This window comes from Schistocerca gregaria, chromosome 2 (genome assembly GCF_023897955.1).
Source record: "Schistocerca gregaria isolate iqSchGreg1 chromosome 2, iqSchGreg1.2, whole genome shotgun sequence".
Taxonomy (NCBI): domain Eukaryota; kingdom Metazoa; phylum Arthropoda; class Insecta; order Orthoptera; family Acrididae; genus Schistocerca; species Schistocerca gregaria.
The window spans coordinates 350952372-350966301 of NC_064921.1; the positions used below are offsets into that span (position 1 = coordinate 350952372).

The window sequence follows — 13930 nt, forward strand, 5'->3', positions numbered from 1 at the left end:
TTGCGGTAGGTACTGGGATATGAAGAAGCTTGCACAGAATAGAGTAGTATGGAGAGCTGCATCGAACCAGTCTCTGGACTGAAGACGACAACAACAACAACCACCATACTACACTGTGTAAGGGTTTTGTATATTTGATGAGGACTAATATGCTTTCTAATGGGTGGCAGTAAAAATGTTTGCATGAGTTTTGTACAAAGGAATTTGTCCTGTTTTGAATTCAGTGAATGCTGTCATTGGGTTTGTATGATTTTTGTACGTATAGATAAGTTCAAATTATTGCAAATAATCAAGCTAATTCCTTGGCATTTGAAAGGATTCCAGATTAAGACGGAAGTTCAACTGAATAATATATCCTATCTGTAGTGTAATCCAACATGTATGGGTGAACTGAAAATACATAGGCAGCTTCTGGAGGAAGTGGGGACAGTGTAAAAATTCTTAAAAGGAAATGATTCTTACTGTATCTTCCTTGAAAACAGATAAGTGAAAAATGCTTATTCTTAGATAATTAGGAAGTTACTGAGTAATCTAGAGGAGTGAACTGGTTTGCCAGATTTCATTGTGATTAGTCCATATATGAACTAAAACAATGTTCAAAATGATTATGGACAAACCAAGTAAGGTATGCGACACATTTAATCAATTCAAAGTGGAGCTGTATTAGTTGGTACTTCATGGACATGCATGTGTGAATATCTTCTATCTCACACAATTTAAAAGTTGTATATAGTCAAGTCAGCTTAAGGTGATCCATAACAGTAGCACTGATGCCAGCTTTCAGATGTATAGCAGTAAAAGCTGCAAAAACAACAATCATTTATAAACCCATGGAAACACTGTGGCATTGTTATATAGGAACTTACAAAATCATGATACATGACTGTTTGAGGTAGGCACACAAAGCAGCTGTGCCCAGCTCATTGCAACTGTCAGTAATCTTCTTACATCGCTCTACTATAGTTACTCTGCATTTCAGTTTGTTGCCATAATAAGATTTCCTTCTAACTTCCTTCAACTCATTCATTAAATACACAACTTTGCAAAAAAAAAATGCTCTTTGGCAGCAACAATTATTCTGTCACTTCCCTAATTATTATCTGTGCACCCACTACAATTTTTCACAGTGTGCGCTACAATCATTTCATATTTTGGATTCTTCATTCATGAACATCTAATTTATTACAGCGAAATACTAATGAATGCTCCAACATACCACAATTTTAGTGTAGCTGCTGGTGGATGCATTTAGTTGACGACTGTGTGTAAGAGTGTATATTTACACACACACACACACACACACACACACACACACACACACACACACACACACACACACAAAACATGATAGCTTGACAGACAGTAAACTACATTGTTTGTTTCTTTGTGTGTGTGTGTGTGTGTGTGTGTGTGTGTGTGTGTGTGTGTGTGTGTGTTAAACTACTGTATGAGGGGGAAATAGTCTTAACTTTGAGTTTACTTCTTTTGCAATAAGGTAAGATCAGATTAAGACATTTATTACATACAACTATCAATATTTGGACCCGGGGAAAAATCAGAAAGAACCTTTCATAAAAAATACTTTTAGTCTCTAAAACCTGTGACTTTTTTATGTCACTTATTTACTGAAAGTTTCTAATGTCAAAAACATCTTTTTTAATTTATAAGAGCAATAACAAACATGTTATCTAAAGTCTTGTTACATCAGATGAATATGCCAGTAAAATATAATACTTACAAAAGTTCTTCAAAAAGAGATATCGCCAAAATATATGTACTTTAAAATCGTCAACTCAATACTTCTATTATTTAGATAAAGATATGCATCAACTACACCAAATTTTGTAAAGTCGTAATTCTAATAATTCAGTAACTAACATCTGGCAAACAGACCGAAGGCAAACTCAAATAATATAATTATTGGTATCAACAGAAAATGATCAATCTTATCATCATACTTTCTTAAAAACTGAGCTTACACATATTACAAAAACAACAAATGTTTTCAAGAAGTAAATGGTTTAACAATACCTTTAAAAACAGTTTCTACACACTTCAAAGTTTTAAGGGTTGCAGAGAGGTCTTTGGAAGGACTCCGATTCTGTGGAGAAGATAAGCCACCTGTGCTCTCTAATAAATCAATCACATCACCAAGTTTTTCAGATCGTTCACTGTCTTCTTCATACAAATACCTGTAACATATGTGATTGAAACAAAATTATCATCCCATATGAATATGTAGTCTATGAGCAAGATATGTCAAAAGAGACCGTTGTTAAATTAAAAAAGACTATTTGCACTGCAAAAAAATTATTTATGCAAAAGCATTTATAAAAACACTGTTCAACCCCAAACATTGTCTCATTTTACTGATGTTCATAAGACATAATGAACTAGGAAAACTCTTCTTGTAAACAGGCACTGTGTGTGTGTACTTCAGAAGAAGGCCTTTTAGCCGAAAGCTTACTTGTTTAGCAGTCGTTTTTGGTGAGCCTGCTGTAACTCAATATATCCACTATATGATGAGTAGCAATATATTCTTTTTATAATACTGCCATCATTCCATTGTTTAAAGATTACAAACTGGTCTTTACAGCACAAACCAGCTCTTTACAACAAAAGAAAAGCATCATATCCATCATACAATTCCACAAATTTGCATCACACAAGATAAAACTAGCAGCAAAAACTTGTTTGAGGGGACCAATCTAACTACTGTTGTCTACCCTCTCCCTTTCCCTCATCATGTAACATTGAGGCAGTTGGCAATAGCATTAATCTATAAATGAGCAGAAAATAAGACTGTCACATGTGACATATCAGTCTGTAAATAAGCACCATAATGTGACAAAGTCCAGTCAGCTAAATGTGAGAAATAGTATATTCATATAAGTCCTCACACTGCTACTGTTCCTGTTTCCATTTCATCCTTGTTTCCTATGTTTGCTGCAGACCTACATTGTACCAGCCATTCAGCATTCACCAAGTCGTCCTCCTTAATGCTCCCTCTTTCTCCTTTTATTCCTGCTTTCGTAATCTCTAATTCGTTGTCCTACAAAGCTACTCCTTCCTCACTCACACACTGGAGACCATTTACACAAAAGGTGAACTCCACTCCAATATAGCCTCAGAATAATCTGTGTGGAGGTCTATCACTTTTGGTAATGGTGCCGGGATGCCAATGGCGCATTATCATTAACATCACCTGATAAGCTGTGATGAATATTTGATTTGTGCCCACACTCTACCTAATTAAATCACAAGGACTACCTACACGCTATTTCAAAAGGCTATACTGACCTTTCTGTAGCATGCCTTTTAAATCACAGATGACTCAGTGTGCAGACATACCTGAGAATTGCTTATTTTCCACTAAATGTGTTAACACCCAATGGAATAACAACTAGAGCAAGAAATGCATATGAACAGAATCTACATTATCACTAGGCAGCAATGCCAGGTGATTCTTAGTCACCTGTGCAGCAGTTGTAGCCCTCTTCCAGAACAAAGCCACTACCCCCACCACAAACAAAGTCACTCTTCAGTTTACAGACAGTCTGCATCAAACTTCCCTTGGCTTCTACACACACACACACACAGCTAGCACCAAATGAACGTGAATGGGATGTCCCCAAACAGAAGCTTGTCAGCCAAATGTCACATATCTCCAACAATAATGTAGAAATTCACAATGAAGCCACATGACAATTCCTGCCTCAGGAGGAAAGCAAGTATCTTTACTAGGTAACATTGTGACAATCAGAAGCTTCTGCTGTGTCCCCTAGCAGCTACAAGCATACCAAATTTTCTGAATGCAGAATTCTTAAGAGTGTTTAACAGTGCCAAACATAAAATGAATTTTATTTTCCTGGCTCTGTTATTTTTAACTGACTCACAATCTTTGTACACTGAGTTCCTTTTTTCACCTCTGTCACTGGATTCATTACTTGAAATAGTGAAAAATCACAATTTGGCACACGATGTGTACATTAATTAGTTAAAACTACCTGTTTCAATCAAATAATCAACAGGTGTAAAAAATAATATTGATTACAGCACACGGTTGAAATGTTATCATTTGTATTACTTCAGGCTGTTTAATTAAATAGCATACTCTACACCTTCTCCTTACCTGAGCTTTTTTAGTACTTTGCACGAGCTTCCTCTTACTCTTTGTGAAACACTGAACATCGCAGCCACTATTAAGTTGTCAAGAGCCTGAAACAAAGAAGAACCACGTCAGACATATTTTTAATCTAGTGTCCATATTGTTGCACTATGACCTTGTCTAGAGCATGGAACGGCCTGGTACCAATGCAGCAAAATGATGTCACAGGGAGAGTGGTGTCATCATCATCACAATTACACATTATGAAGTACGAAGACGTATTCTCAAAGTCCAAGATTATTTACTCAGTAGGTTAACACTGTAGTATACACCAACCGGTGAAGCTGAGACACTAGATACGACAGTGTATCCAAAAAAGCTGACTGGATGAGAAAAGCAAGCCAAGCAAATCACTACTGTTTCATGGTGATGATTGAGTGTACTAAATTGTTTCCATTTCTGGGCTAAAGCCCTGGTGAGAGGAAACACTGGTTCACATAAGTATTACTTGAGTCAAACCCCCTCTGTGTGTGTGTGTCCAGATGTTCTCAGACAGTACGAAAATGTGTACATGACACATGGCTACATAAACACGGCCAGCCTCAAACTTTGAGATGAAGGTCACAGTACACAATGATTCAGCTGGTCACTATTCTGGACTTAGGCTCCAGAAGCTACAGGCACTGGCCCAAGCAGAGGATAATATGCGGGATACCTGGCATCTCCACACTGCCAAGTTACCTGCTGGATGACTACCACCTGAGAGCATTATCTCCCTGGTGAGAAGTATGTGCAAGTCTGCCTGACTACCCCATCAAGGCATGCCAGTTCTTGGGGACCACCTTGTCGCTGACTACCACCCAGGTCAGGCACATGTCTTCGATGCTGACCACGCTGGGGGCTCAGGTATGAGTACAATCCTTCCCTATGCTGTATTCCACAGTCCAAGGCAGGCATACAGTCCGGACGTGGTTGCCATTCATCAGCTACAGTGTGCAATCCCTGTCAACTACTGCCAACCTGCAACATCAGTGGTGACACTGCCTATGCACACTGCTACCCAGGCAGCCCTGCTGACAGTGGCTCACTTTTCAATTTTTTAATTTCTTTATATTCATCTGTTCCCCTCTATAAGTGTTGTTAACCAACCTGTTTGTCTCTATAAGTGGTAGTGGACAGATGTATGAAGAGTTCTGCCACATTAATATTGTTCAAAAATGTGTATCCTAACTGGACATTAAGGGGACATTGTATGTGAAATTCGTTGAAATTTGACATTTTCTGTTTTCTACTCCATAATGTACTTTGGACGTTCCTGAACATTTTGATACACAATACATTAAAAATCAGACAATTGTGAGACCTTCAAATAATATTTTGAATGTTGCCGTGTGACTGTCAAATTTTGCGGCTACACATACACCGCCACAGTTGAGCAGTCATATCTTGGGAACTACAACACAGTCTAGAGGGCTGAGAATTGCTTTGTTTTGTGCTTACTGCTACGTCTCAGAAGTTGGCATTAAGAATAAACAAATCAGTTGTTTGTGTCTAATACTAGTTTTTGTTAAAAGTACTGCGATTATTGGCTATTTTTGTAGTAAGCTAACTTCTATTACTTCTTATATGTAAACAAAATGACTAAGTGTAAAAGTAACTTCAAGGAATGCAAATTTCCGGGTAACAGATGTGTGAGACCTGCATTCATCAAATATCAACTGATGAAAAGCCATGTCATGCTTCCTGTCCATCTCCACCAAACACTTAGTGTAGTAAATTTAGGCAAGCTGAATTTTCTGGCACCCTGCATAAATTTACACATAAACATTCTCTTCCTTCGGCAGTAATGGAGGCAATCAAACCTATTTACAGAGATTTGGCAAATCCTGAACTACTAAAGAAATTTTTACATGGGAAGACCTCGAATGTGAATGAGTCCTTCAATACTGTTGTGTGGTGCTATGTGCCTAAAAATGTACTTGTTGGCCTTATGACTCTAAAGTTAGCAGTGTCTGATGCTGTAATAACTTTTAATGATGGGAACTATGAAAGACTTAAGGTTCTGGAGACATTAGGGGTAAGACTTGGACAGAACACAACTAAAGGATTGCGGCAACTGGATGAGCTTCGTGTACATGAAGCAGAGTTAGCTGCTCAGCAAATGACAAAAGAAGCAAGAAAGAAAAGGAGGCGGCAAGCTCTGGACTGTTGTGACACTGAAGAAGACACAGAGTATGGGCCAGGGCAATTCTAGCGCATAAAAGATGCAGAAATGTCTGTATAAGTATTTACAAGGAAAAAAGTTTTAAACCTTAATATCTCTGAACTACAGTTTATGCAATAAATAACTCGTTTTCTAAAAAAGTACTGATGGTAGAGACGAAATTTTCACAGCATGCCAAGTGAGAGATTCAACATATATGCAACTAGAATAATTCAAATATCCTGAGTTATTTTGTTTTTATGTTCATTTATTTACATAATTCTGTCAAAAAATTGAGTGTTTTAAAGAAAAGAAAAAAAGATAACATGCCCCACAATACAATTTTAGTAATATTTCTAGTTCAGTATATCTACAAAGGTGCATTCAATAATTATGGAAAATAGTAAGTTGGTGTCTTAAAAAGTTTCCAAGATAATATGTCACAAAATTCAATAATTTAACATTGGTGGCATAGGACATACAATGTTCCCTTAAAGAAGTGTTATAAAAGTTATTCGGGAGATGAAGTTTATTAAAAAACCATCTGTTCATCAATCCGCAATGCGCCGAGAATACTGATCTCAAGATGATCGAAGCAAACAAGAGGAATTTGCATGAACAGAGAAAGGGCAATCCTCATAACCAGCTTTTTGTATAATGGAGATAACGAGAAGTACCTAAATTTAAATGGCGAATGTTGATCCTAAATGTATTGTATATTGAAGGTCTGTTGATATTAGTGCCAGTTAAAGTTCACTCAGGATATGTGTACCTTCCAATTTCTTTCAGTTATTCTTTCAAAATGTCTCTTTTAATTATTTAAGCAGCAATTTTTACTCAGTTTCCAATATATATTACACTTTATTTCCCCCTGCCTCTATTCAATGGCAACCATTCCAAGGACAGTGCCGAACAGAATATGACAGACCTCCAATTGTTGAGATAAAATTTTTTTGAGATAAATGATCCTTTTTTTTTTTTGTTACGTGAAACTAATAAGGTCTTTGTTGCAGTTGTTACAGGTCCATGAGATTGGGACTATTAACAACTTGAAGGAGCAAATCAAAATTAAATTCTGCCTACATACAAGACGCGCCGGGAATGCGGATTTCAGCGGTTAAGATAGGAAGCTGTTTCCTACGCTATATGCATGTACGGCCGCACTTGGCGCTGTCTGTCTCGCAGTGTATAAGCTCTTTTCCTTCCAATTAATATCTTGTATGGAAAGTGCATTTCTATAGGAAAGATGAAAATCTGTGTTAAGTCAACATCAAAGTGCAAAATAATTCATTCAAATTCTGTAACACTATTGGGGAATAATCAGGTTCATTAACCTGCAGTTGCTTGCGAATATTGTTGTCACGCAATTAACTCCCATGTTAGATTTTTCCTAACAATGAGATCTTGCACCTTTTTTCCCTCTTCATGCCAGACAAAGACACGTTGTGACAAAGTAAACTGGGATAATTTTAATTCCCCTCTTGTTTTGCCATCTGCCTCCTTAAATTCATTTTTTTATGTTTAGCTATGTGCCATTAGCATACTTGAATATAATCTGCATTTTCATAAGTGAGAGGTTGGCCTTCACTTTTCGAGAATATAACACCAGATCTAATTTTATGCTTAATTTTATGTATGGAATTGATTTTCTAATTTATTTTGACTATTCCTCGTTAGTATCATTTGTTATAGGGTGAAATCAGTGATTGTTTCGTAACTTAAATTCTATTATTGACATATGAACAAATATAAACTCTGTAATAATTATAAACATTTGGAAGACAAAACGCTACTACTCTCAAAATATCTATTTGGCTCTAATCAAAAACATGTTAGCAAAACTAGCCTTTCATTATTTCCAAAGTCCAAAGTAATTAACAGTTTTGTCAAAAGTATTATTAGCATAACTATATCTGTTAATTTCATGATTTAAACAAATAATTCAGCCTAAACCTTGTAGTAGAAGAAATTGTTAAAAAGACGCAATTTTTCGATGTATTCAGTTAATTGAGTGAGTTAAGTTGTAATTTTAATTTCTGTAAATTTAACTTTAAACAATGTGTAGTTTCAGCACCTATTATTGTGATGATATATAAGGATCCAATTTTTGGTCACGAGACAGTCAGTCCACGACCGAGTTTCAGTCGAGTAACCTGTACTGATTAGAACGACAACAATGCTTCAAATTAAATGTGGGCAAGTGTTACACAATTAGGCCGTGTGTAAAAAAAGTGTAAGTATCTGCTCCATAGGTACTTTATTATTCTTAAAGAACTGTGAACTTTGTGGTTAGGTTTTACTGCTCATTGAAGTTCAACAGGAAATCATTGTAGCAGTTTGTGGAGTTTTGCCTGCTAACTACTAATGGGGCTTATCAAAGGTTACATAATAGTGAACTGACCATATAACTGTGTATTATTAGGGGGTTGTGAACAGTGAAATTAAAGTACTGTAAAACATAACTGTGTGTACATCAGCTACATCATTTAAAGTAGTCAGTGTCGGAATCCACACAACCCATTTTTCAGCCAGTGCGTCGACACAGAGGACAACAAATGAAGAAATATAAATCAGGTGGGACTGCCAGAACATTTATACAATAAATCATTTCTTTATTGTTACCAAAGCATTATAAATTAGTATAAACATGGTATGGAACATGTAATTGGCTAAACTTAAAAATATTTCAACATGCAAAGACTTCACAAACTTTTTTTTATTACAATACTACAACACCTGTGTAAACAGCTCTTCATAATATTTATAGTAAGTGATGAATTAATTGTTAATCACACTCATTTTTACTCATCAGATCCAGATATGGCTTCTTGTGACATACACTCCTGGCAAATAAGAGCACTTGATGCTGTATGTTCTTTACAGATAGGACTGAAACAATGATGGCAGCAATGCTGTGTGAATCTGTTTTACCTTTTAGGGCAATAGTGACTTCTTGTTCCCCCCCCCCCCCCCCCCCCTCTCGATTCATTTTCTTCTTTAGCTGTCAGTAGTTTGCAAATGAGTACAACACCTTTTATTTTCTCCTTCAAGCGAAGTGATATCCTCTGAATCAACATGTGTTTGATCATGTGGGCTTTTATAAGCTTCATACTCATTTCTGTGATGAATCTTCTCTGTGGAATTAAGTCATTTGTGTTTATCTTATATATTACTTGTGCATTTATTGGTCCAATGTCCGACAAGCAGAAAAACAGTGTAAGAGGCCAGCAGTTGCTTATTCTTGAAACAGAATATTCTGATTTCAAACGGTCGACAACATCTACACCACTTTTGTGAGATTGTAAAATGTAATGACTTCAGGTTTGTTCGCTTCGCCACTGTCAAAGTCTGCAGCATCGTCACAGTGCATGGTGCATAACATTAGAAAATTCTTTTTCTGTTTCTTTTTTTGAGACATATGAGCAAATCAAGAACTTGTTGCTTGGTTTTTCTCCAAATGCAAATATGCTGCTGTGTAGTTGCCTGCACTTTATGTCCAGAAGTACCGGTGTAACGCCTCTTTTATTCTTCTGTAGAGTACCTACTACTGAGAGTCGATGACTGGCGTACATTTCATTAGCCAATGGTATAGATGTAAAATAACTGTCCACTGTCACGTTTCTGCCTATTTTGTTAATCGGTCAAATCAATTGTAACACCACATTCTCTGCATCATTGGGTACTTGACATGGCCCAGTAGGCTGTTTACCTCCATATACTTCCATATTTAGCATATAAAATGTTCTGGCATCACAGAGTGCATATATCTTGAAGTCATATTTTGCAGACTTGTTTGCTATATACTGCCTGAATTTGCAACGTCCACGGAATGGTTCTAAACATCTCATCTATGTTGTCAGTGTGCCGGCACTATAGCTCTTCTTGCAAACATGCACAAATTCGTCAAATATTGCTTTAATTGGTGCCAGATTATCTGTTTCCTTTCTCTGAGCTCTTGTAGATTTGTCACCAAAACATGTAACTTGGAGAAGTGTGTGGAACCTTCATTTGCTTATCAATGCAATGAAGAAATCCGGTGCAGTCCTATCAGTGGCCCATAGCTCATCAGTATTGAGATGCTGTGCCTTTTTCACTCCTGTGATATATAATACACCAAAGAAAGCAGATAACTTCAAAATCTGTCTGTGGGGAGTCTCGAGCACTCCATGAATAAGATGCTGCCATTCTGTCAAGTTCTTGGTTTGTATATTCCACAATGCGACCAATTACGCTATCCGGGAAAAATAATTCCCAGCATTCCAAAATTGTTTTCAAATTCTTTGTAACACCATTCACACCTGAGAGCTGTGTTACAATATTCTGAAAGGCAGTTTTCACTGGAGAAGTGTGTTGCTTCAACCATTCTGTTATTCCATCCTTACCAAGAAAGGTTTCACAATCTGTATATTGAGAGACAGCTGTAGCGGAAGTATCAGATTCAATGCCTGACTAATGTGTTGCGATACTGATCTCTTTATGCTCAGACGGTGCATCAGTATCTGATGACAGACCCTCTATGTAAATACCCTCGTCTAGTAGTTCACTGGTTCAGTGGTTCATCTAGCCACACCAATATCTGTTCCTCTGACATGACATCTTTCCTGGAAACTTTTATGTAGTTTCATATCAGACACAGAATGTCATGTATTCTGTATAATGAATTGCTTCATTCAATTTGTAAAACCTAATAAGAATACTTACTTTTCTTATAAAAGACGTAACATACGCTGAACACTTTCAGGGGAAAACAAACTAACACAGCCGCATGTTACAAGTACAAGAAACAGACTAAAAGTGAAGCAAGGCAGTATTCCACGAAAGAAGTTGTAATTGTTACATAAAGACTCCTGTGTTAGAAAAAATCTAACACTGTGCACCACTTCAAATAACGGCTATTGTTGAAATTTGATTGTCGAGTCACAGATTAATTGAAGCACGGGATAGGAAAGAAAGCATTTCTAGATAGTCAGTTCATTAGCTTTGAAATGTGCTAGAATATTTAACTAAAATCATAAATGTTAGATTTTTTCAAACAACACAATTGATCACGGGTTAATGAGAATATGTGTATAAAACTGCTTTTATTAAGAAGTACCAATACAAACAAAATTTCGTTTTTGAAAATCATTTTTTTCATACTTTTGTTAAACACCGTTCACAATGGAGTCAAAGGAAATGGCCATTGTTGAAAACTCATTAGAAATGCAATATGCCAAGACATCAGAAATCCAAGCTTGGCAACAGTTGAAAGTAACACGCCAACTAATGAACTGGCCGATGGCTTCCAAAACAAGCAGGTTGGCATCCCACTATTAAAAAATGATTACACTGGTAATATAATTAATCATGATGTCACTTTTATGACACTTGATGAGACAATTTCTAATGTCTCACCGGGAAACATTTTTTCAAATAGTGAAACTGAAGCACGCAACAGCAAAAATTCTTTTGATTATTTGCTCACGGATCGTAAACGCAAGAAAAGAAAACAGTTCACAAAAGCAATGCAAATACTAGTGAGACACACACTTTGACACAGCTCATGCAACTAATAACACAACAGTTTGCACAGCAAAATCAAGCATTTAACGATTTCAAGAATAGTATTCGTCAACAGTTCAGTGAGGTGAGCAAAACTATATGCACTGAATTATCTGACAAATTATCCGGTAAGTTCACAGAGCTCGGTAAACAACTAAAACAAGAAATAATTACCAAAATGTCCTGCAACATAAATATATTAATGTAAAAGGTAACATCCACAGGAACAACTTGCAGGTGAGTTACAAAACCTTAGTGAAGCATATTCTCAAATTCAGGAGACGCAATCCGAAGTGGATGCATCGGGGAAAAAATGTGACGAATGCAGTCAGCGAGCTGCAAGACGTATGCAAAAACCTACCTACAGAAATACACAAGCTGAGTCTGAGAGTAGATCAGTTAAGTTTGGTGTTAGAATTTGCCAAAAAACATAGAGATATGTTATGTGCAGATGTAAAGGAAATAACTGAAAAGGCTGAAGCAGGGATGCTGGATAAGGGCAGCACCCTTGCTGAAAAGGTAGTGTCAGAATGTAAAATTTATGTCGATACTGTAGCAGAAGCTAAGCAGAGAAAAGGTTACGAGGCAGTGTTGCTAAAACTACCGACATTCCAAAACAACATATGACAGAAAACGAACCTATGCTTTTAGAGAAGTTAGACACCTTCACTGGTTAGCCCATCGAAGGAAAATAGCAAAGGTTACACAATGCAACAACACTTGCCAGCAGCTGCACCTTTCAAGCAAGTGCAGTTGCCATGCGCTACCCCACAAGTGAACATAAAGACGCTTGTCACTGACAGTGTGGCATGTTTGTCAACATTACTTGCAGAAGAGGGATTACTTAGGCACTGACAATTTCCAATATTTTCTTCTGAAAGGAAAAGAACACACCCTGTGGTCCTTATCAGAGCATTTCAAAATGTTTTACCTCGTACCTGGACTGAAGCCCAGAAAATTAGATTTGTTGTTGGATACACACAAGCTGACGTTGAGCAAAAATTTAGCAAAAATAATTACAATGGAGGAATAGAGTATGGCCAGCCTGTACAGTATGTGCAGACACAAGCTACTGCCAATAGGCAATAATCAGCCAATCGCTTGGTAAATGCAAAGTAACAACAGACAACTGAATAACCCACAGACAGCAGAATTTGGCCACCAAAGTAACACACATATGACGAATAACATGCAGAGGCAAAGAGAATTTCAGTCTAGAGCCTCTCAGGACACTAATTGGCGTAACCAAACACCAAGGGTCAACATAGTGGAAGTTACACCTAATCCAGAGATCAATGCCACCGTGACATCGGAAAACTTGAACCGTTCACAGTACGCCCCCGCTCTGTGACCTTGGAGGGGAGTGGGAGCACGAGCTTGATCGACACTTGCTTTATCAGATACTCACTATGTTGTATATATGAATAATAGTATTAGATTTAGGATGCTGGAGAATAACAAACCAGAATTTATGTTGCTAGTTGATATGGAAAATTTTTGTCTATGTTTTTCTTATATGTCAAATGTGTAAATGATAAGGTAAGTGGATGTAACAAGGAAGAATTTTACTTTCGTGTGTCTAGAGACGACGATACTTTAAATACAATGCTTTGCTTTGCATGTAGCCCAGTTGTAAATGAATAAATGAACTTGTGAAACACACGGTAACATGCACTGCAATACACAACTCACCGCAATGTTAGTAGTAACAGAGCGACACAGCGCATGCACATTGGGGAGAAAGCTAGTCAACAAATCGCAGGCGTGTGCGTGCCAGACACAGCTGAAAGTTTTGGAGCCCCCAAAACAAACAAGCCCCATTAGCTACAGCCTGCACTAGCATTTTAAAGCCTGTTGCATAAACTGGGACATATAAAATTAAGGGAGAGTCTATACTGCAACTATCTACACAATACACACAAACAAGGATAAGCTAAGGGGTTATATTACAAATTTAAGTATTGGAAGTACACGCACTAATTATAATTGAGGGTCCAGGAAACTCTTGCCGTGGGTAAACAAGCGAGTACAATATAAGTAAAAACTGAATAGGAAGTTGCACCATGCCTATAATACAC

At 37.1% G+C, this 13930-nt stretch overlaps 1 protein-coding gene across 1 annotated transcript in view; it reads right to left on the reverse strand.

The window, feature by feature from the left end:
* The window catches only part of LOC126337034 (uncharacterized), a 105739-nt gene that overhangs the window by 13740 nt on the left and 78069 nt on the right, over positions 1-13930 (reverse strand). Inside the window, exons 12-13 of the mRNA XM_050001336.1 lie at positions 4133-4218; positions 2032-2192 (exon numbers count right to left, since the gene is read on the reverse strand). Coding sequence (XP_049857293.1) covers positions 2032-2192; positions 4133-4218 — 247 coding nt within the window. The remainder of the gene's footprint in view (positions 1-2031; positions 2193-4132; positions 4219-13930) is intronic.